We start from the raw sequence: 22,284 nt of genomic DNA, 5'->3' as shown, positions 1-22,284 counted from the left end.
TTTTTTGCTGTACAGTTTCTCACCGGAACTCATGTGTACCAAGAAATGAAATGTTGCCAATCCAAAAGTGCTACATGTAAATTAGCCACTCTACTGCACATTTTAAAGGTTGATGCCACAAAATCATTCCCATGACATTTCTTTATCTGTGAGAGAGAGCGTGTTGTACTCTGTGTCGCCCCTGTAGAGTTCCTGGATAAGAAGGATGTGTCGTTGGCCTCGGCGGTGTTTGCTTCCTCCTGCCACAGCTTCCCCATCTCCATAATGCAGGTCACCAGCACTCTGCAGAAGGAGGAGTACCTGCTCTGCTTCCATGGTGAGATCTGCCTTGACATTTTGCAATTTAAATAAATGTATCTTAACATCTGTGATATTGTATTACCTGTTTTACTGTACATATTGGAAGAAATAGGTGTGCTGTATTTCCCACACACAACCTATGTACTGTATATTGCCCACAGAATGATTGTAAAACATTCCAAGGTGCATTCTTCTACACCATTGTTCTGTCACAGAGTTTGGAGTGTTTGTGGACGCATATGGACGAAGGAGCCGCACCGAAGAGATCAAATGGAGTCGTCTGCCCCTGGCCTTCGGTGTGTATAGAAAAGCTTTGTCTTCATACAGTACATTTCTAACAAAGTGGTATACGTTGTGGTGGATTTGACGTAATATGAATGTGTGTGTCATGCCTTTTGTAATGTAACACTTTCCTCTCGGTCTTGCACAGCTTACAGAGAGCCCTACCTGTTTGTGACATATTTTAACTCTTTGGATGTGATCGAGGTTCAGGGACATGCTGCACTTGGGTAAAGGAAAACGACTGAAATACAAACTTACACAATAAGAACTTGATTATGACAAATGCATCAGTATCCATCTGAGTATGTAACCACAATCAATAAGACAAATTGAGAATAACACATAGTACAATAATGTTCCCTGCCTGATGCTAATTGTTCTATTCATCCATTGTGTTAAATGGCAGACATTATTTATTTATTTGTCCAGTAGGCCATTAAGCATGATGTTATTACTTCCTCTCAACTCACTGAATTGAATGTTGGGTAGTGTATTTCCAGACTTAATCCTAACCCTGCCTCTCTATGTACCTGTGTGTAGCCCTCCAGTGCTAGCCCACCTGGACATCCCTAACCCCCGTTACCTGGGTCCAGCCATCTCTTCTGGGGCCATCTACCTGGCCTCCTCCTACCAGAACAAGCTGCGGGTCATCTGCTGCAAGGGCAACCTGGTCAGGGAGTCTGGGGAGTTGCAGAGGACCGGCTCTAGCCGCGGGTGAGCTCTCCCTGTCATGTTCTAAACCTTTAGCTAATGGCCTTGTACCATCAACTACTTCTATGGTAAAGGGTAGTACTTGCACATACAAGTAAACAAAGGAAACACTGGGTTATAAGTCTAATGCTAAATGTTGGAAGGGTATACAGTGCCACCTGCTGTTTTGAGTTTTCATTGCTGATACTTAGCAAAGTTTGGCAGCCAAATATATTTTAGCCATTGTTTCAATTAAAGCCCAAATCTGTAGTCATGGTTTTATCGATCTGAGTTTTGTCTCATTTGAGCTGAAACAGCCTATTTGTCTCCATACATTTGTCTTCTGCTCTGGCATCTACAGCAGCCCCAGTAAGAGAGGACCACCTACATACACAGAGCACATCTCCAAGCGTCTGGCCTCAGGTCCTAGCAGCCATGAGGGGCTTCACCGTGAGCCCAGCACACCACACCGCTTCCGGGAGGGCCGAACTGAGTTCCGGCGGGACAAGTCCCCGGCGCGCCCCCTGGACAGAGAGAAGTCCCCAGGCCCCAGACTGGACAGCCGCAGAGAGAGGTCCCCTGGGAGGTTTGACGACCGCCAACGTCTCCACTCCGGCTCTGACCGCCGCACACAGCTCACCCCTGTCAACAAGGTACAGTTACACAGCCACACTAGGAAAATCTCAATTACATCGACTGCCCAATTTTTTTTAATGATCGATTGTAAAGCTGGCACACTCAATAGTCCAGTACTACATATGAGTAGAGTTGATCTTCTGTGACTGAGTTTCTATGGCTGTATTTTAGGTGTGGGACCAGTCGTCTGTGTGAGTAACACAAGGAGAGGTTTAGGAGAGAGGAGCTGTGTGACCCTCTGTCCACTCTGCACATGGCTACACCATCTAAGGGTGACCAACCAGAAAACCCATCGCCTGTATATAGTGCAATCTGGATTCATTTGCCAACACACTATTGCACTGGGGAAATGTCCTTTGACAATCTTGTCCTTTCTGATACGTGTATTCATTGCTATGGTCCTATGGCAGATAGTTGTTCAACAGAGCAGCATTAGCAGTGAACCCCTGTGGATCTAATGGGTCGAGGATATAAACCTTTTTAAGTACTAAAATCAAAGTTGTAAATATTGTTCCAGTTTTTATAGCGAAAAGGGAATAGTAGGCTGGTACAGCCAAGTCTATATTTTTTAAGGACGCGTTTCTAATGATGTTGCAGGGAGAGAAATCTCATCTCAAAATCTCATCTTCATCATCCCAGACGCAATACTGTAATTTTTGCTTTTCTCTGGATGGTCAATCATGCCAACATTTAATCACCCATGTACTGTACAAATAATATGGGTTCCGAGAAGGCAATACTCATGAGCTTTTCACGTTGAACTTGAAATTAAGGGCTCTAGTCAATCTGCATTACAGAAATTCAGCTTTACAGCATGATTGAAATTTATAAGCAATGTTAGTGGTTTAGCAGAGACTGTATTCACGGTAAACGCTGCATGTCGGCTCAATCTGAAATTACCTTTACATTTCTATCATGGAATCTGTAACACTTCAGCTTTAAAGACTGAATAGAGCCCTAACTGTGCAGGATTCCAAATTCATTGTTTCTACATGACCAGTCTTCTTTTTTATTAAATGGACTTTGATATCTAATTGCATATGATTGTTTAATAAGTTAGTCTTACCATACTAAATGGACAAAATAAAATGTTAAGTATATTTAATACAAGGAACACTTGTAGCCTAACAAGAATAATTAGTCTTTGCTTTGAACCAGCAGGCAGTGGAGCTGGCTGACCATTAGTCTGCTGCCTGCAGCTGCTTATTATGGTACAGATGTCCTGTTCTCACGTCTGTGCAGTGAACTAACTATGAAGTCCAGTAATCTTCAGGATTCGTCACTACTATCGCTTCTATTTCAATTGATAAAATATTACATTTGTCACATCAGAAGAGCATGAGTCATTTAGAGCAGCAGTTGCTTTTTTTTTTACCTTGATTTTTGGTGTGTTTTTCTGTCATGTAGTCACATGAATTTGTATTCAATAAGTATACATTGTTGCAAGACAACTAAAGGTTTTTGTACATACATTAAAGATGATTGAGCTACCCTGGCAATGTGTCAAGATATGTACCATACATCTTACATATTTTCATTTTGCATGAGAAACTATTCTGGCTCGCAAATAACCAATGGAAATAGCCCACTTTATTTTCCTTTATTTCTACATCAATGTAATGCTCTTTAAAATAAATTCAACAAAACAAAAATAAACATTCTAAACAAAAAGAGCACTTGTTGTTACAAGAAACTGCTATGTCCTGTTACAGGAAACAGCTACAAAGTCCTCTGCCACCGACGATACATGAGAAGGTTGAAAGTGCTTGTTAAGATAACGGTAAAGGAGGAAAACAAATCAAAAGCACATTAGTTATCCCTTTATTACATAGGAGGTTGGTGAGGACGGGCTCATGGTAATAGCTGGAGTGGGAATAGTTTCAAATAGATTAAACATGGTTTCCATGTATTTGATGCCATTCCATTTGCGCTGGTCGGGCCATTATTATGAGCCGTCTCTCAGCAGACTCCACTGCTTTGTTAAAAGCCTGTATAAGAACTGCTTGGCACCAGTTTCCCTCTGACACACACGCTCGGAAACACTTGCATTTACACCGGATTCCTGGGCCATTGCAGGGATGCCTCCTATGGGGAACTACGTGATGGACAGCTTCTTAAATCACACGAGGGAAGAGAAATGAAAGCCAAAGAAGATCAAAATAACTCAAAAACCCAACTGGACAAAGTGTAAGGGCTCCTCCAGACAGACAATGTGTAAATCCAACCCCTCCACATACTCCCATCATCATATCCAGCTATGCCCCGCAACAGCACCAAAAGAAAAAACAGGCTCATCCCTCATGGGAGTCCTTCTGTGGGTGACCAGTCAAAAATACTGAATAGAACAGACTCATTTTTAGCTTTATTGTTTGATGTATTTCTGTGGCAGTGTCTACTTTAACTGAAATGCTATGCAAAACAACTAATGGTGAAACTGCCCTACAAGCCTCTAGCCTCGCCATGCCAGAGTGCGACAGGGACACTAATGGAAGCCAGAAGTAAATGAGTGTCTAAAGAAGCATTACTCTGAACCTAATTTAGCCCTCAATGTCAAACCTCAGTTTGGGAAAGTATGACCAGAAAGACCCACATGGCTTTGAGATCTGAAGCTATGGACCACTTAGTCCAGCCATTGAAATGTACACAGTATAAGCTATTCAGGGGGTCATTGAAAGAGATCAACAGTCAAGAGTTTGGTCTAAGCCCTCAGATGGTTTTACAAGATGGCTGTCCAAACTATACATGGCTCTTTCACACAGTCTGCTGATCAGGTAGAGAGTTGTGAATAATAACAATTGCTGAAATCCCGTGATTCATTTGTGTCCTGCTAGTACGACAAGTGGCATTATTAATGATTGGCAGTCTTGAAGGATATAATTTGACATCGTATAGGGTTGTATTTGTACATTTAATTCTCGTAAAACCCCAAAATCATTAATAACAAAAGGCCAATATTGATGGCGAACATCTGAAAAGCAAATATCAACTACTACAAGCACAGTGAGAATATCTGTGTGCATGTATGAGTGTGTGGAGCTCCTGTCTGTATGGTAGAGGTAGTGTGTACATGTACTGTATATGAGTGGGGTATGCGTGACCGTATGTGAGTGGGAGGTGGGGGGTATAGTATTAGGTTGTTGTTTCTGACCACCATTCTGTCAGTGCATGCGAATCTCATCGATTTGGGCCATCTTTTCTCGCGGCCCTTAAGATCCACTACTGATAAACACTGATTATCCTGTGGCAATGTAATTGTCTAAATTTGAGACAGCAATTCAAGAATACAACATCAATAAATAATGAAAACAGGTACTGATCGCAATAAAATGGAAAACCACTGCAGCATCAAAACAGGAACATGCCCCCTTAAAAAAATAAAGATTCCTGTTTCCAACAGGTTGAAATGAGTTTTTTTCAGCAATCAGCAAAAGAAAAAGATACAAATGAAAAGGTTTATGGTGACTAATTTGGTAAGCCACTATAAAAGGATTCTTCTATACATCGTTTCTTAAACGCTATATACTTTTCTGAATATATTATTTATGTTAAAAATGTATCTGAGAGGAGTTTATTGAAGAGAGATGAAATAAGTGACTTCTCAATTCAGCAGGAGAAAACTGAGCTAACCAGCTAAGAGAACAACACTGGATGTTCCACAGAGACACAGTACTATACATTTCATCCCCTGGTACTATCCAGCACTTCCTCGGTTTATATAGGACATGACGCAATGGTGGTTGAGGATGTTCAAAGGGAAAGATTGTGATGCATGTATGACTCAACGTAATATTTTAGGGCTGTTTCATTATGTTCAAGGAAGTTAGTTACTAAATAAGCAGTCAGTGTTGGGTAATAATTCACCCATCCTGCAGATGAGGACACATTGGTAAATGAGTTCCTGTCATCACAGGAGGACACTGATACAGTAACATGACTAAAGCACATCCCTTAGTGACCCCATGACAACCATTACACCACTTCCTATTAAACCCTGGTTGTGATGGATTGAACGTGATGTCATGTCCACTTCAGTGCCACCATGTGCCTGCTGGGTAAATTGGGGGGGGTCATCCTAATTTGAAGTGATGGGCAGAGTAAATGAATGCATTTCCACAGCCTCTCCTCAAGCTTATTTAGGTCTCTGAAAACAAGTGACAATGCCAAATTAAATTTATGCCGCGTTCAAAACAACTGGAAACTCGTAAAAAAAACTAGTTCCGACTGGTAAAAATCTATGTGAACAGTCATCCAACTCGGAATTCCAACTTGGGCATTCAGGCCTCTTTCTAGAGCTCTGACTTGCCGACCTGACGATCACTGACATGATTGATCTGAGTTCCCAGTTGTTTTGAACGCGGGCATTGGTTCAGAAGCTCTGTCATAATACCAGCTGTCAACATTATCTACACCGTCTACCATTAGTGTGTGGCACCTATTCACGCCAAGAGAGTTGCAAAATGGAACCAGCTATGAGAGGATTCATACATTGATGCAATTCAAAAACTAACACTTGTTAGATCTCAGTAACTCCCAAATACCCTCCCTGCTTAGGGCAGAGCCCTAACTTCAGACACATAACTCAAGTTGAAATTCTGCCCAAGTTCATCCAGGTGTTCCCCAAAAGTCAATGGAAGGTCTTGCCAACACAGTCCAGCCCTATTCTGGACACTAGAAGTGGTTTCTGAAGCACTGGAGCTTCAGAAAAGTCCCTAGGGGATGGATGATGGTACCACTCCTGTAAGAGAACTATAAGTGGGTTTAAAAAAAAAATGAACAAGCCCTCAAGAAGACTTTGCAGCATCATTCGGAGATGACCCTCTCGTGCCCCCCCTGGACAGCAGGACCAGACAGGCTATCCTTGCTCTATCGCTGCCCCAGTCCTACACCACGTCAACAAACACTACCAGCAGTCCTCTGTGTGTTGTCACACACCCATCAATCTGTCCATTCATCCATTCCTGTGCATAACCACCATTCAAAGTGCTTAGCATCTAGCAAAAACACCTTGTTCACCTCCTCCACTACATCTGGCATTGCAGACCTATATACATGAAAATCCATATTTTGCAGCAAACACGTACATGGGACATTCTGCAGCTCCTGAGCTCATCAGTAGAGTGCCTGACCGTGTCAGTGGCTAGCTGAGTATTGGCTGGGGGGCTCGGCCTAGCCCCTCCCAGGGCCCTAGTTGGAGCTGGCTGTGATGGGTTCTTCCAGCTCCAGTTCCATGGGATTGGGAGCTGTATTGATCTGGAGGCTGCCGTAGCAGGTCTTACAAACACGGGTGGGCTCAAACAGCTGCTGGCTTGGCACGGGTATCTTCTGGTCGCAGCAGCTGGCACAGAACACATTCCCACAGTTCCTACAGGGGGAGACAGTGAGACAGCACAGGTTCAGTCTCCATCACAGAGGGGCTGTTTAGTGGATATGAGAGAAAAATCCATGCAGCAATTAAAAGTAAGACCCTTTGATTTAATATGTAGCGCACAATCTTTATACTCATCATAACTTGTTATACTGACACCCCGATAAGAAAACCTGACATGGTCCTGTATGTTTTCAGACTAGTGGCTCAACACTTTTCCAGGTGGAAGTATTGGCGAAAGGCCTGAAAACAAAAACTTCCCCTATAGCCCACTCACTAAATGCACCCCTTGCACTGCCATGAAAAACAGATGAGTTATTAATACATATTTGCAGACAACTGCCAGCCATTCTCAGCTTCATGCTCATACCTTCCACATGACCAGACAGGAGATGGCCATCACGGTCATGTGAGAGCCATCTGACTTTCTTAAGGAGAATTCTGCCAACATAAAGTGTCTGAGCGGGGTGGTTTTCCAATAGGTAAGGGGTGGGTTAGGTTAGGATGAAGTCAACCAAAAAGGTGGAGCAATGCAGGATTAGAGGGAAGGTAGGTGAGAGGGGAGAGAGGGGACAGTGAAGCCGTATCTCACCAGACCTCTTGGACAGGCTCCCTGTCACTGTGGAGGAGAGGGTACAGAATGGACAAGAGCAACCATCAGTGTGGCCCAGACCAGACTCACAAACACTGCTCTCGTCTAGTCTACACTGCTAATACAGACAACATCTCTCCCTATCACACCCACTCAGATACTGTAGAAACCCTACTTTCCCAGTTCCATGCATAACAAACACTAGACCTCTTTACATAGGCTGCTCCCATTACGGCACAGATTCAAAAACGTTCCTTCACTGTGGTCTTGACTGGGTGATACCAGTAGCACATACTATGAAAAGGTCGGTCTTGAATGGCCTTGATTTAAACTGCGCATTCAAACAATCTCTAAATTTCACTAGAAGTTTGCAATCAGCCCTAAACAGTTTTGCAAACGTCGCAAATAGCCCAAATGTTAACATATTGCCAACAAGCTAATTGTCATGTAAGGCCTTTACACTTGGGCTCAAACACAAGGCGCCTTGTAAAAGCTCCAGTTGGCATAACAGGGAAGAAACTAAAATGCTCTGTTTGTAGGCTACAATGTGGCATTGTGAGCATTCTGTTGGACAGGGACTAAAATGGTGCTGGTAAACTAATTTGCTGACTATGGCTTAACCAAATGGTACAGACAGCTTATAGATATGCAGCTTTTGGAGCACCGTGGAAATCTAAATAGCAGTGGCAACATGTTGAAGCTGTCCCACATTGGCCCAGAGTACCAGGGAAGTAGAAAGGATAACAATGAGGAAATGAGAAAACCAAAAGAGGCAATGCAGACACTACAGCACCTGCATGGCAGATCTGTCCCATTCATAAGCACATCCATGAAGAAAACTAAATGTTTGTCTTCTCTCACAAAATGGTCATGATAAATGATAATGAAAATTGTCATTCTATTACAGATGTCTGCGGGCATAAGGCTAATCACAAAGCAAAAAAAGACGCAAACGGAACAACAGCAGGATCTCAGGGGGAAGGAATAAAAAAAAAATGAGTAGAAAACTGATATCAACAAGCTTGAACTGAGGCAGTGTCTCCTGAGTTAAGTCTCATCACATCAGAAGTGATAGCAGTGTGTCTAAGTGCAGCCAAGGCCCGGTTCAAACCATAGCAAGGACAAAAGCCTGTGGTTGGTTACCTGCAGTGATGTTTCCTGGTGGCGAGCCAGAACCTACTCTCACACCCGTAGCACTGGGCTGCCAAGTGGTCCGGGTACCAGCGGGTCACCTGCAACAGGCAGCCAAATGGCAGTTCTCAGCTAGCATCTTAAGGTCAGCCAAACTTTATCTGTGAACTCCCAGTCTCTACAGCCACTATAGTCCATCATTCATCTTCCACCCCTCCTCCAGGTCCCCTATTGTAGCATCCCATTCTGCCAGGCAGCTTACCTCAGTGTCATTCTTGTCCACCTGCTCCCAGCTAGCCTCGGAAAAGAGCTCTGTGCTGCAGCGGGACAAGCAGCTAGCATCCAGGTTATACTCAGAGTCTGTCATTGAGGTCTGAGTGGGAGGGAATGAGATAACAGAAACTCAGTATCTTTGGAATTTCACATCTGACTAAATATTAACAATTAAAGTGGTTCTCCCCTCAAATGTCTAGTTCTAGCACTGTCAGTCTGATCAAATCATTTTTTAAAATCCTCACTCAAATCACTTAGTCACATCTCTTAACTGCCAAGTCATCTCTCTGCAGGACGAGGCCGTGTCTTACCACTTCGTCTCCCAGATCTCCGTTGATCCTGAGGGACGCTGCATGGTGATGGCTCTCCAGGCGGCTCCACAGCTCCTGCACCTGCTTCTTCAGCATCTCCACCTCCATCTGGTGGCCTGCCTCGATCTGCCTCAACCGCTGCTGGATGGCGTCCGTGTGGAGCGTCAGCCCGTCATCGTCCAGGTGACTGCGGGCCGGCTGCTCGGGGCTGGGTGTGGCGGCAGGGCGCCCCAGTAGGGCATGGAGGCAGCGGTGCTGGGAGCAGCTGCCCCGGCGGTGGTGGGTCAGGGAGCTGCAGGAGGCCAGGGATACCTGGCGGCTCAGTGGGGCCCGCTCCCCATTCACTTTAGCCCAGTGAGGGCCACTGCAGGGCTCCCCCTCCAAGCTCTCGCCATTACACGGTCCCTCCCTGCTGGGATCAGCACTCAAAGACTGGAAGGCACTGACGGAGGGCCGCTTGTGTCCTCCATTTGAAGTCCTGGGTGCCCCCTGCTCTGGCTCTGCCTCCCCGTTCACTCTCCTGTGGCAGGGGGGTTGACTCCTACCTTCAGAGCAGGGCTGGGGGCCTGCACAGATGGGTACCTGCCCTGGGGCCTCTGGCCTGGTGCAGGCCTCTTCAGTCAGAGTCTCTGTTGAGCTCTCCATGAGGGAGGCCGTCTTGTCAGCCTGCACCAGGACCTCTGAGAGATATCTGCTTGACTTCAGCTCTGGTGGAAGGTGATTCTCAGCAGCCACTGGTGTCCTCTCTCCAAAGCTATTGATCATAGTTCTAAGGGCAGCATGGGCTGGGCTGGGGGTGCTGGTGCTAGGGTTGTGGTCTGGCTCCTCCTGGGCAGTACGGTTCACCAGAACATGCTTCACCAGCACTTCTTCCTGCTTCTCTACCACCTCCTGCTCCTCTGGAACGTCCACCTCCTGCTCCTCTGGAACGTCCACCTCCTGCTCCTCTGGAACGTCCACCTCCTGCTCCTCTGGAACGTCCACCTCCTGCTCCTCTGGAACGTCCACCTCCTGCTCCTCTGGAACGTCCACCTCCTGCTCCTCTGGAACGTCCACCTCCTGCTCCTCTGGAACGTCCACCTCCTGCTCCTCTGGAACGTCCACCTCCTGCTCCTCTGGAACGTCCACCTCCTGCTCCTCTGGAACGTCTGTGGGACTGCCTGGAGAGACACTAGATGACTCCTCAGGTTCATCTGTGCCCTTCTCTGGGTGATGCCCATTGGTGATAGTAGCCTCCGTCTGATTCTTAGCCCCATTGATGTTACTTTGTTTATCAGCCTTACCATCACTGGTGCTGGCCTCTTTCTCCGTCTCTCTTCCATTAACAATAGCATCAAATAGAGTTTGAGCCACAGCAATAGGAGGAGCAGCAGCGTTAGCTTCTCTCTGAGTATCGGCACCAACCTCCTCCTTTGTTGCTTCCTGGAGAATGTTTTCCATCTGTCCCTCTGCCACAGCGAGCTCAATGGAGAGCTCAAGCTCTTCTCCTGCTGCTAACAACCCCTTGGAGGCTCTGTCTCTCAGCTCAATCTGCCCTCCTTCAGGGCTATCTTCCGGCTCAGAGTCGGCCGTGCCTGCCTGAGGCCCTGCTGCTCCAGGCTGGCCGTTAGCACGCCCTTCCAGAGCTCCCCCTCCATCAGGCCCCATAGCGATGTTGAGCTCCAGAGAGCGCCGGTGGTCCTGCCACTTCTCATTCAGGTTTGGGTCACTGGAGCGCCGGTTGGGGGCAAGCGAGCTCCCCAGCTCACATGCGCTGGGCAAGTTATCGAAGGAACGGGTCTTCGGACGTCTGTCGAGGGAGGAAAGAGATGAATTGAGTTGATTAGCACATGGAAAAAAATAGCCTTTTATCCCTAAACAATGGCTCCGTATCATTGAGGCCTCATGATTGAAGTGGAGGCTGTGTATATAATCAGGGAATCATATTATAGTGTTCAGGATTAAGACATGCATGTCCACAAATGGAAAATATGGAGCGAAGCATAGCTCAAGTGATTGAGAAGACTATGTAAAAATGTGTGTTGTAATCAAATGTATCCCCATAACCTATTGATCAAGGAAAATTTAAAAACAGACAGTTAATTTGCAGAGAAAATAAAAATGGAACGGATTCAGCACTGTTTTTGAAACACGTCCTCAACACAGTTATCGTCAATAACAAATGGCTACAAAAAAAAACGTTGAGGTATGTTGTTGTAAACTGCCTCAACCGACTTATTTATCTTTTCAAGACACTGACAAAGTCATGAGAGATTAAATAAGCAGAGGATAACACTATTTGCATCTCCCAGACTGATCATTGTGTGAGTGAAAAGCAATTAGGCAGCTGAGCTGGTTATAGAGCAGGTTACAGAGCGAGGTCCCTCTGGCTGTGGTGCCCGAAACCTGGGTCTATCTTACATCAGATGGAGCAGAGTGGCAGGCTCACCTGCCCAGGGGAGTGTCCTCAGGGTTGGCACCTGGCACAGGATAGGGTGCACACGACTCGTCAGAGGGCGTGGTGGGGGAGGAGCTGGGAAGGTAGACTGCCGTCCACAGCATCAGGTTACGTACATGACACACTGGGTGGAGCACCTACAACAACAGACCCAACTTTAGATATAGGAATATGCAGGGGGTTGAACATAAATATTAATGTATGTGATGGACAAAATATTTCACACTTGAGCAAGCAAGGCAAGACAGTACAATGTCAACAAAGTGGCCACAAAAACAGTTTTAAATAGATATGACATTGTTTGTGTAATAAATTAAAGTTTAGTTCTAGGACCATGAACATTTTAAGTAAAGTAAACAAAAATAATAAATTATAGCACTCTGGGGCATCCCCTAGAAGTACCCCCCCATTGTATAAAAGGCATGGAGGAATGTTCCAATATAAAGGGGTGAGCAAACAGAGAGCAGACATACAGTCTCAGAGTGGGAGGAGTAGAGCATGTTCCTCAAGGCGCGGTTGGCTGGTCGCAGCAGTGACCACACGGAACAGGTCCTCTCCCGAACCTGACGGTCCTCCCTCTCCTTCCCACTGTTGCACAGGAAGGTGCCAAACAGACACGAGTAGGAATGCTGCACCATCTTCACCTGCACAGACAAACACAGGACCAGAAACACACAAACATGTCAGAGCATGCTCAAATCTCAGGTATGATAATGATAGTGAGTAAAAAATGCCATGCATCTCGGAGCCTAAAATATTACAAAACCCCTCAGGGTAATTACAGATCAGCTAGATAAAAACAGTAACTCAAACCAACAACATTTGACTGTCATTCATACTAATCCAAATATAAACATTTGAGTTGCATCCAATTCCTGACTACGTGAGTTTGATTCCATCCTATTCAGGTCTATGGTCATCCTCCTTACCAGGAAGGCCTCATTGAACTCAAAGGAGCATGGGAACTGCCTTTGGAGCTGGTGAACACAGTCCAGCCACTGCAGGAAGACCGGGCAGCGCTCGTTCAGGTCCTCTGAGTTCTCTCCGTGGCCACAGCGGTCAGCAAACTTATGGCCAAAGTCCAGCCACTCAGTCTCCACCAGCACCTGGAAACCCTGTAGAAAAATCATATCAACAGCAAGAGATACATTTCAGTCAAAATGGATGTTATACTTTAAGAGGGGTGCATATGCATTTATTCCAGCCATCTAAAATGTGCCTCTGTTTATGTCTAATTGTTAATCAACCTAAAAATGTTCCAATACAACGATCAACGGGGCCCAATGATCGTCCCAGCCAGCCTACCTCAATGGTGCGGTAGTATGGGTCCAACAAGAGCTTGGACAGGGCAGCGATCTGGGGCGTGCGGTCCCATCCGTCAGAGCAGTGCACCAGAACAGGTCTGTGGTCGCGGTCCACAGCGTTCAACACCAGCAGGGCAGCCTTCAGCAGCAGAGACAGATGCTGCAACCACTTGGTGCTCTCCAGAGCAGACAGCCAGCTACAGAGGGAGAGCCGGTTAAGCTGTAGTGTACACAAACTACTCCCATACACTCAGTCACACCAAGCACTGACTTATAAACACAACAGCTCATCTTAGATAAAGACAAACCAAAGACCTCTAAATGTGACGAGCAAGAGGCTCTTAAATATGTATGTTTAATATGTCTGTTTCATTGAATTTGACCATAGTTATGAAAAGGGCTTACTATTATTGAGTCTGAGTACTTTCAAAAACATACTCTTGGTTCAAGGGAGACATTTTGATTCAATTAAAAATGGCAGAGTGGAATGTGAAAGTTCAGATGGAAAGAGATCCTTTAGTTGTGGGCTGGGCCGGGTTCCTAAACCAGAACCAGATGTGTGGGCAAGGCTAAAACCTAACTGGGGTTAGTACAGTTACTAAGCCACCATGGCAACAAACTGGAGTGGAGTAGGTGGTCTCTGCTTTTGTAATTCATCTTGGATTGTGAGCCTAGTCGGAATGGACCTCCACTGCAGTGCTAGAGGCACAACTCACTTGGCTGGGTCTGGCATCTGGGTGCAGAGGAAGCGCAGGGACTGGAAACTCTTGCGGATGGAGTGAATGTTGGCCATGCCCATGAACACCACCTCACAGTTGGGGTAGTACTCTGTATGGAGGAGGAGATGAGTCAGTTTGTGACAAATTAACATATCATTAATACCAAAACAACTACTCTAGGGCAGAAAAATAACAGTACAGATTGCGAGTTTGTACAGTTTTTCTGTTGACATTAAGTTGACAATAACATGCTTCCATGCAAACCCATTGACCTCAGTCTCCTGGATCCACTGGCCCAGAGATGAGCCATCTTACCTGGGCATTCACAGCCCCCTCCCTTGGCCCTGTTGGCCACAGCGGCTGCATAGGACCTGGCATCCAGGATCAACAGCTTTTGTGGCTGGATGGCCAGCGTCTCTACCTCCGAGCTGTTCGTCAGGGACGATTCTGAAACACGAAGAGACACAACCGGAATTAAATCTCTGCATAGGTGATGACAGTCAGTATTATCAAATAAAAGCAGTAATAAATGTCTAAGAGGGACCAGCACAAGTCCTGACAGGCCCACATTGCACAACCATGTGTCTGCAGCAAAGCCACACAAACAGATGGGAAGGTGCTGCTTCAGCACTCTGTGTGTACGGTATGGGTGTGAGAATGTGTGCATGTTTGTGTGTTGTGGACTGACCGAAGTCAGTGTCCACGAGGTCATTGGTGCCGATGATTCCATTGGTTCCATTGATGTAGGATCCGTTTGCCAGGTGTTTGCGGGAGCTGCAGTCCACAGCACAGGCCCTGGCGATGGACTGGACCAGGTGCTCGTCGTCTGCATTCCTCCAGCCCCACCAACTGACCTCCGGCTGGCCGCAGCGGGCGATCACAGCCCCAGTGCTCTGGTGCCTGGAGGAAAGGCATGGGACAGTCAGGAGAACAGACTGCACTGTGTGGGAAAACAACATGGAGCAACTCTGATCCATTTGGCATCTGGAGTCAATAACAAGGAAAAGGATTGAGTCCAAAAAAACATACATATGCAAAGATGGAAGCCTCCCTACTCATGAAACACACCTCGGGGTGAAAGGAGTTGTCCTCGCTTTGCATTGTATTCACAGATAACCTATCCCTGTTCTCTCTCACTGACTAACAACGCTACACAAAGACAGAAAGCCCCACCTGAACACAACGGCCGGGAACCTCTTCCAGGAGCGGAAGGCTGCCACGTTCTCCAGCTCCTTGTCTGTGATCCAGGCTGGCACCAGGAGCTGCTGCGGATAGCTGGAGCACAGCCTGGCAATCCCAAGGGAGAGAGGGGGGCAGGGGTTAGAACAGGGGGGCAGGGGTTAGAACAGGCGGAGAGGGGGGCACAGGCTGAGTGATGCCTCTAAAAAGTCCCTATTCCTGGACACCTAATCCTGGACAAGGTCCTTATCTACAGGAGGCTCCTCACCAGTGGAGGACAACAGTACAAACAGCCTCTGTATCAGACACACAGAGCAGTGTGTGCAGCAGGGTGACAGCAGACAGTTATCATGGCACTACCCTGGGAGGCCTGGTAATCAGATCATCCCTGTAGGATGCAGGCTGTCAGGGGACTGTTAGCTGCTCATACCTGAACTTGCTGTTGATGTCAGATATCCTCCAGGCGTTTTGAGTGTCAAAGCCCATCCTCTCCACCTCATTCTTGAACCAGGAGGTCACATGCTCTCCTAACCGAGCACACAGGGACACATGAGGAGAGATGAGATTAGCCAAAATGACAGGAAGGATCTGAGTAGAGGTTGTCTGAGGACACCGGTGTCCTGGTCTATGTACCTGGCCTGCACAGCTCCCCGTGCTGCTCCTTCTCCCCGGCGTACACGTCCACACACCAGGCATGGAAGGGGAAGGAGAAGAGGTCCTCCAAGCAAGACGGAGGGCGGACCGCAGCGTTCAGCCGCTTCAGCCACTCCTGACACTGCTCTAAGGTGGAGAATTGACACCTGGGAGACAAGCAGCACAATCATACATACTAACTTATAGGCCTAAACCAAGACATGAACATCAGCAAAAATGTTGCACGCAATATGCATGTGTGTATTGTTTCAGTTGGTCCTCCTACCTGATGACCTTACAGTCCTTGCAGGTGACATGGAGCTGGAACATGTCACGACACTCCACAGTCTCTATGAGCTGCAGAGGGATCTGGTGAGAGAATAAACAGACACAGGAACACAACAGTCACACTCTGGTGTACCACAATCTCCAAACCAGCAAGCTGACTTTCTCTCGCACAAACAAATAAGCTAGTTTCAGGCTCTAGGCCTACATGTGCTCTACAGTCACACAAGGGGACATCCTAAAGTAAGAGCAGAAGTCACAAGCACATGCAGTAAATGCTTGTGCAATATCACCACCAACAAAATGTTAACATTTCAAAACAAGTTAGTAGGCTAGTTAAATGTTTCACGTTAAGTGTGATAATGCCGATCATGCCAGGAGAACTAAAGGCTACACTGCTGTCACCTTGAAAATCTGAGCACATACTACTCCTTCACAGCTGCAAACTAGCTGCATTAGATGTCAAATAGCATTTCCCAGGCAAAGGTTGCCATTTTCACATCTCCTTTAGCACCGCCTTCCGATTTGATGTGCTTCCCTCGTGTACTGATTCAGTACGTAAAACTGCTGGATCAATGTGCAGTAAATGTTAATCTGCAGCCCTATCGCCTCATATTTACTGTCTATTAAACCCTCATCTGATCTAGGCAAATACCACCAAAACTACAGTATTATACTGAAGAGATCCAACATGTAGCTTCGTGGGCAACTCAACCAAATTCACATAAAAATGTAAGTTATAGATCTAGCCTGATAATTGGTAGATCCGTTCTAAGCTTTCTCGATCACACCTACAGTCGTGGCCAAAAGTTTTCCACAAACTGTGCTGATTCAGTGTCTTTAGATATTTTTGTCAGATGTTACTATGGCATACTGAAGTATAATTACAAGCATTTCACAAGTGTCATAGGCTTTTATTGACAATTACACGAAGTTGATGCAAAGACTCAATATTTGCAGTGTTGACCATTCTTATTCAAGACCTCTGCAATCCACCCTGGCATGCTGTCAATTAACTTCTGGGCCACATCCTGACTGATGACAGCCCATTCTTGCATAATCAATGCTTGGAGCTTGTCAGAATTTGTGGGTTGTTTGTTTGTTTGTTTGTCCACCCGTCTCTTGAGGATTGACCACAAGTTCTCAATGGGATTAAGGACCCAAAACATCAATGTTTTGTTCCCCGAGCCACTTAGTTATCACTTTTGCCTTATGGCAAGGTGCTCCATGCTGGAAAAGGCATTGCTCGTCACCAAATTGTTCCTGGATGGTTAGGAGAAGTTGCTCTCGGAGGATGTGTTGGTACCATTCTTTATTCATGGCTGTGTTCTTAGGAAAAATTGTGAGTGGGCCCACTCCCTTGGCTGAGATGCAACCCCTCACCTTGTCTTCTCCGGACAAGCTTTTTTCCAGATGCCCCAAACAATCGGAAAGGGGATTCATCAGAGAAAATGACTTTACCCCAGTCCTCAGCAGTCCAATCCCTGTACCTTTTGCAGAATATCAGTCTGTCCCTGATGTTTTTCCTGGAGAGAATTGGCTTCTTTGCTGCCCTTCTTGACACCAGGCCATCCTCCAAAAGTCTTCACCTCACTGTGCGTGCAGATGCACTCACACCTGCCTGCTGCCATTCCCGAGCAAGCTCTGTACTGGTGGTGCCCCGATCCCGCAGCTGAATCAACTTTAGGAGACGGTCCTGGCGCTTGCAGGACTTTCTTCGGCGCCCTGAAGCCTTCTTCACAACAATTGAACCACTCTCCTTGAAGTTCTTGGTGATCTGATAAATGGTTGATTTAAGTGCAATCTTACTGGCAACAATATTCTTGCCTGTGAAGCTTTTTTTGTGCAAGGCAATGATGACGGCACATGTTTCCTTGCAGGTAACCATGATTGACAGAGGAAGAACAATGATTCCAAGCACCACGCTCCTTTTGAAGCTTCCAGTCTGTTATTCGAACTCAATCAGCATGACAGAGTGATCTCCAGCCTTGTCCTCATCAACACTCACACCTGTGTTAACGAGAGAATCACTGACGTGATGTTAGCTGGTCCTTTTGTGGCAGAGCTGAAATGTAGTGGAAATGTTTTTTGGGGATTCAGTTAATTTGCATGGCAAAGAGGGACTTTGCAGTTAATTGCAATTCATCTGATCACTCTTCATAACATTCTGGAGTATATGCAAATTGCCACCATACAAACTGAGGCAGCAGACTTTTTGAAAATTAATATTTGTGTCATTCTCAGAACTTTTGGCCATGACTGTACAGCGTCCTTGTGCAAAATGGTACGCAGCATCATCTGGATATGTATGCAAAAAAAGTTCAACATTCACCTTCTGTTATTGCTGTCAATCCGTCTAAGCGTACAATTTGATGCATACGTTCGATTTATCCAATGTAGTCACCACATAGAACACACTGCAACTGCCTCTGCAACGCAAATGCTGCAAGACAAACACAGCGTTCCATTGGACCAAAACACAATGACGCTGTAGGTGTGATCGAGGAGTGAGTTTAGCTTTTGTGTCTTTTTTTTGTGTCTGTTGTTTTGTACAACAGCTTCACACAGCTGAAAATAATATTATTTTGGGTTATTGAAAAAATAAATGTCACAGTGGTTTAGATCATACGATCATTCTCAACACCACTCAAACTCAACTTTGGACCTCGAAACCAGTCCCACTGCTTTTTCCCCCCAGGGACTGATTAAGACCTGAAACACCAGGTGGGTGCAATTAATTATCAGGTAGATCAGAAAAACAGCAGCATCTGGACCTTTACACTATACATTGCTTGTTTGGTCACAAACTGAAATTAGGCAAACATTATAGAATTTTAGCAACCAGGAAATGGAAGGGCAAAGTTTCACCCAAAAGCACATTTTCTGCTCTGCAGTGACTCAGAGGGGAGTGCAGCGAATGCTGGTTTTACAATTCCAACACGGTCCAATGCCATGCAGAATGGACTGGCGGTCAGTGTTCAACAGGTTCACACACAGTTGCCATGTCATTATCCATCCCAGCCCAGTCTGTGAGCAGGGCAACACACTGTGCATGCAGGGGCTGCTGGGTACTTACTGACACCTCACAACAACTGTCACTCTGTTGTTCAAAACAAAACAGGAGAGACAATAGAGACAAGGGAAACAGAGTTAAAGCTGTGTCTGTTCTGCTGCTATTGCCTGGCCACACATTCCTTACGCTCTGTTATAATTCCTGCTCTCTAATCTACATCTGACCACACAATGAATTCCTCGGATGCTTGTTAACGGCCTGCCTCACTGCGCGCTCCCTCTCTCCATTCTCTCTTTATGTGAGTGGTGAACCACAGCCATGTGATGCAAACGCTTTACCATCCAACCCAAAAGTGTGAAGAGAACACACACTCCGTTTTATTAAACATAGTGAGATTCAGCTCCAATATAACTAGACTGACGGCAGAAAAAGGAGGGGAAAAAAAAAACAGGTGGGCTAGCTGGTAAGAACTGGAACATTTTAACACAGGTGATTGAGCAAAAACGTCCCTGTATATGTAAAAACATGCCAATCCAAAAGGCGCAGAACCTGCACAACAATGATGTTGATCACTACGGTACTATACTACTACAGTGAGAGGAAGTGAAGCAGTGTCATTTGTTTGTAAATTGGAGGAATGTTCTATACTACGAAGTGTAATAATGAGATATCAATTTCTAAGAATAACCACACATTGGTAACAAAGACGGTCTTTATATAACACGGCAAAAGGGGGAGAGGGCGGAAGTGTTGTGCATCCCCGATGGGATCTTTGCAACCATGGCAACGGCAAGTGGAAAGAGAAAAGCAAAACTGAGAATGCCCTCTCCAGACTGCCTGCCTTGTTACCACAACAGTAGTGGTACACTGTCACTGGACCCAGCACACAGTCTCCATTCATAAAAAGTCAAGGTGCACAGAGACTGGAGACAATAGGGTTTCACTTTACTGACCAGCTGTAGAGTTTCTTCAGACACTTAGGCACTGTCTGTGAAATTAAAGTGTGTGTTAGAGCTGGGTGATAAACTGTGTGCTATCAAGTCCCAAGCCTTCACTTAGTTAGTCGGCAGTACTTACATTTACGATGGACTCTTTGAACTTGATGTGGAGGCGGTAGCTGGACATGGCGATGATTGCATCCTCCGCTCTCCCCACGTACTTTGTGAACTCCCCATGCAGCTCGGGAAAGGGCACCTGGCACCACAGGAGGGAAGTTATCAAAGAGCACAGAACCTTGTCACTTGTAAAGGTGCCATATAAATACACACCTACATACATACCTCTAAATTACCATTACAAACACATGTAGAAGAATGACTTTGCGATAACTGTACAGGCATGACTTGGCATTGTGCTAACCAGCTCCGGCAATTAGTGTTCTCACCTGCAGGCTCCCCTCCTCCAGGACTGGGGGCTTCTTGGGGAAGATCTGATTGGCCTGGATACATTCCATGCTCTGCGGCCCCTCCTCCTCCTGCCAATCAGAAAATATGTTGTTGATTATGTGGAATGTCCGTTGTCTTGTAAAATAACTCAATAGGCCACTACTATCCCCATTCACTGGTTACAACCAGCATCGACTGTAGCCATTCTCCAACCACTCCCACATTTAACCATACCTCTGACAGTAACTTAATTGAATAGGCTTTCACAAACAGCCAATGATGAAGCCAAATGTAATCAGAGGAGTGTTGATACTAAAACCAACTATAAATAGGTGTGTGGTCTTAAATCATCCCTGTGCAATCTCTCAATCCACCACACACACCAGGCCCAAGTCCCCTGCGAAGAGTACCTCACCCTTGGCTGACAGCCTGGCATGGTACTAAAGTTTGTCTGTGTAACCCAGTTCAGAGCCAGAAACAGATACCGGCTACAGAGCACACTACGCCAAGTACAAAATATCATAAGTAATCCTTTTACAACCAAGTGTCTTAAATAATTACAGGTCTAAATGTAATTTGGGTGGCTGTATCCAATTATAGTCCCCTTTGATTTCTATTGGTATCCGTCTGTGCCACACGTGAGGAGCTCTTTGATGTTGCATACCATACTTCTCAATTTAATGAGCATATTTCAGAAACCCACAGAGGACATTTCTTTGATGGTAATGTGAGGCATGAACACATAAGCAGTTAAATAGTTTTTATTCAGGGACTAAATTGTAGAAAAAATGTTTAAACTGCCTTCTGAAACAGGGCCCTGTGCTCTTTGCTTTGTCCCGGTCCGTTTCAGCAGCACCCTGGGGCCCATGGGCGGTAAGGCTAGGACACAATAGGAGTTCAGTCTAGTGAGAACATAATGGCAATACTGGCAAGGACAAAGAGAGATTAGGGTGGTCCGTAGACATTGCAGATAAAAGACATGGCTGGGGCAGCAGGCTCAGTGCGACCATCCCACCAACTGAACGCTGTCTGGGAGCCAAGCTCAGTGTCCTGTTCGTCCGCATGGCTGGGGTAACAGTCTGTAGGGGCCAGTCAGGGGGCAGGCACAGGAACGCACAACACACACGGGCAGACACACACACATAAAAAGACATACACATCAGGTATTTACGGTCTGAAAGACACTCACCCATCAGGCAAACCAGGAGTATTTTTTTGGATTGATATCAGGTATTTTATATCTCCTTGCCAATGGGGCAACCTCCACAAGCAGGCTCAAGTTGTGTGACTGCTGAGGTCACACACCCACCCAAGTTATAGGGCTACCCTTAATGTCAATCCCCGCACACACACACTTTCAGAGCAAGGTTTATGATTGACCAAGATGTAACTCATTACACGCAGTGGTAATACTACTCCATATCACTAAGGCTTCCAGTCAAAATCAAACAATCCCTGCAGAGGCAGCAGACTGGGTGGAACTTTGACACTGTCTCCGATGCAACCATCTAGCTACCAGTAAACACAGCGGATTTAAAAAGGCTGAAAATCAATGGAGTTTCCGGTTCGGCAGACAGCACACACACAGATAGCTCTTCTTCACTGGTAGATAGAAAACGGTCATGATGAAGGATGCACTTTACCATGGCCCTTGTGAAGGAGTGTGGGTCACTGGACAAGGAACACAGGCCTTCTTCACTGGACCCCAAATCTAAGTCTGTAGAGAGTGGAACAAGGGGAAAGATCTCA

At 46.0% G+C, this 22,284-nt stretch overlaps 2 protein-coding genes across 10 annotated transcripts in view; one reads left to right on the top strand and one right to left on the bottom strand.

Moving 5' to 3' along the window:
* The window catches only part of LOC112249482 (citron Rho-interacting kinase), a 43,701-nt gene extending 40,298 nt beyond the window's left edge, over positions 1-3,403 (top strand). The window contains exons 33-38 of the mRNA XM_042320488.1: positions 188-316; positions 516-596; positions 731-809; positions 1,123-1,296; positions 1,634-1,925; positions 2,080-3,403. Of these exons, the coding sequence (XP_042176422.1) occupies positions 188-316; positions 516-596; positions 731-809; positions 1,123-1,296; positions 1,634-1,925; positions 2,080-2,103 (779 nt within the window). The 3' untranslated portion in view covers positions 2,104-3,403. The remainder of the gene's footprint in view (positions 1-187; positions 317-515; positions 597-730; positions 810-1,122; positions 1,297-1,633; positions 1,926-2,079) is intronic.
* LOC112248360 (myotubularin-related protein 3-like) overlaps positions 1,789-22,284 on the bottom strand; it is a 28,149-nt gene continuing 7,653 nt past the window's right edge. For 2 of the 9 annotated variants that reach the window (XM_042320489.1, XM_042320490.1), the window contains exons 3-22: positions 22,179-22,252; positions 20,535-20,624; positions 20,228-20,344; positions 19,214-19,237; positions 16,139-16,221; positions 15,853-16,019; positions 15,650-15,746; positions 15,214-15,327; positions 14,729-14,940; positions 14,356-14,487; positions 14,038-14,149; positions 13,323-13,518; positions 12,947-13,132; positions 12,491-12,661; positions 12,009-12,154; positions 9,581-11,369; positions 9,259-9,369; positions 9,009-9,097; positions 7,866-7,892; positions 3,494-7,270 (exon numbers count right to left, since the gene is read on the bottom strand). In XM_042320489.1, the coding sequence (XP_042176423.1) occupies positions 7,093-7,270; positions 7,866-7,892; positions 9,009-9,097; positions 9,259-9,369; positions 9,581-11,369; positions 12,009-12,154; positions 12,491-12,661; positions 12,947-13,132; positions 13,323-13,518; positions 14,038-14,149; positions 14,356-14,487; positions 14,729-14,940; positions 15,214-15,327; positions 15,650-15,746; positions 15,853-16,019; positions 16,139-16,221; positions 19,214-19,237; positions 20,228-20,344; positions 20,535-20,624; positions 22,179-22,181 (4,044 nt within the window). In that variant the 5' untranslated portion in view covers positions 22,182-22,252 and the 3' untranslated portion in view covers positions 3,494-7,092. Of the gene's footprint in view, positions 1,915-3,493; positions 7,271-7,865; positions 7,893-9,008; positions 9,098-9,258; positions 9,370-9,580; positions 11,370-12,008; positions 12,155-12,490; positions 12,662-12,946; positions 13,133-13,322; positions 13,519-14,037; positions 14,150-14,355; positions 14,488-14,728; positions 14,941-15,213; positions 15,328-15,649; positions 15,747-15,852; positions 16,020-16,138; positions 16,222-19,213; positions 19,238-20,103; positions 20,139-20,227; positions 20,345-20,534; positions 20,625-22,178; positions 22,253-22,284 lie in introns of those variants that run through there. The other 7 variants (XR_006083206.1, XM_042320492.1, XM_042320491.1 and 4 more) reach the window with 7 other exon arrangements.

Source organism: Oncorhynchus tshawytscha, linkage group LG04 (assembly GCF_018296145.1).
Source record: "Oncorhynchus tshawytscha isolate Ot180627B linkage group LG04, Otsh_v2.0, whole genome shotgun sequence".
NCBI lineage: Eukaryota > Metazoa > Chordata > Actinopteri > Salmoniformes > Salmonidae > Oncorhynchus > Oncorhynchus tshawytscha.
The sequence above is the reverse complement of the archived record's forward strand: the minus strand, read 5'-3'. Positions and strand labels throughout refer to the sequence as shown.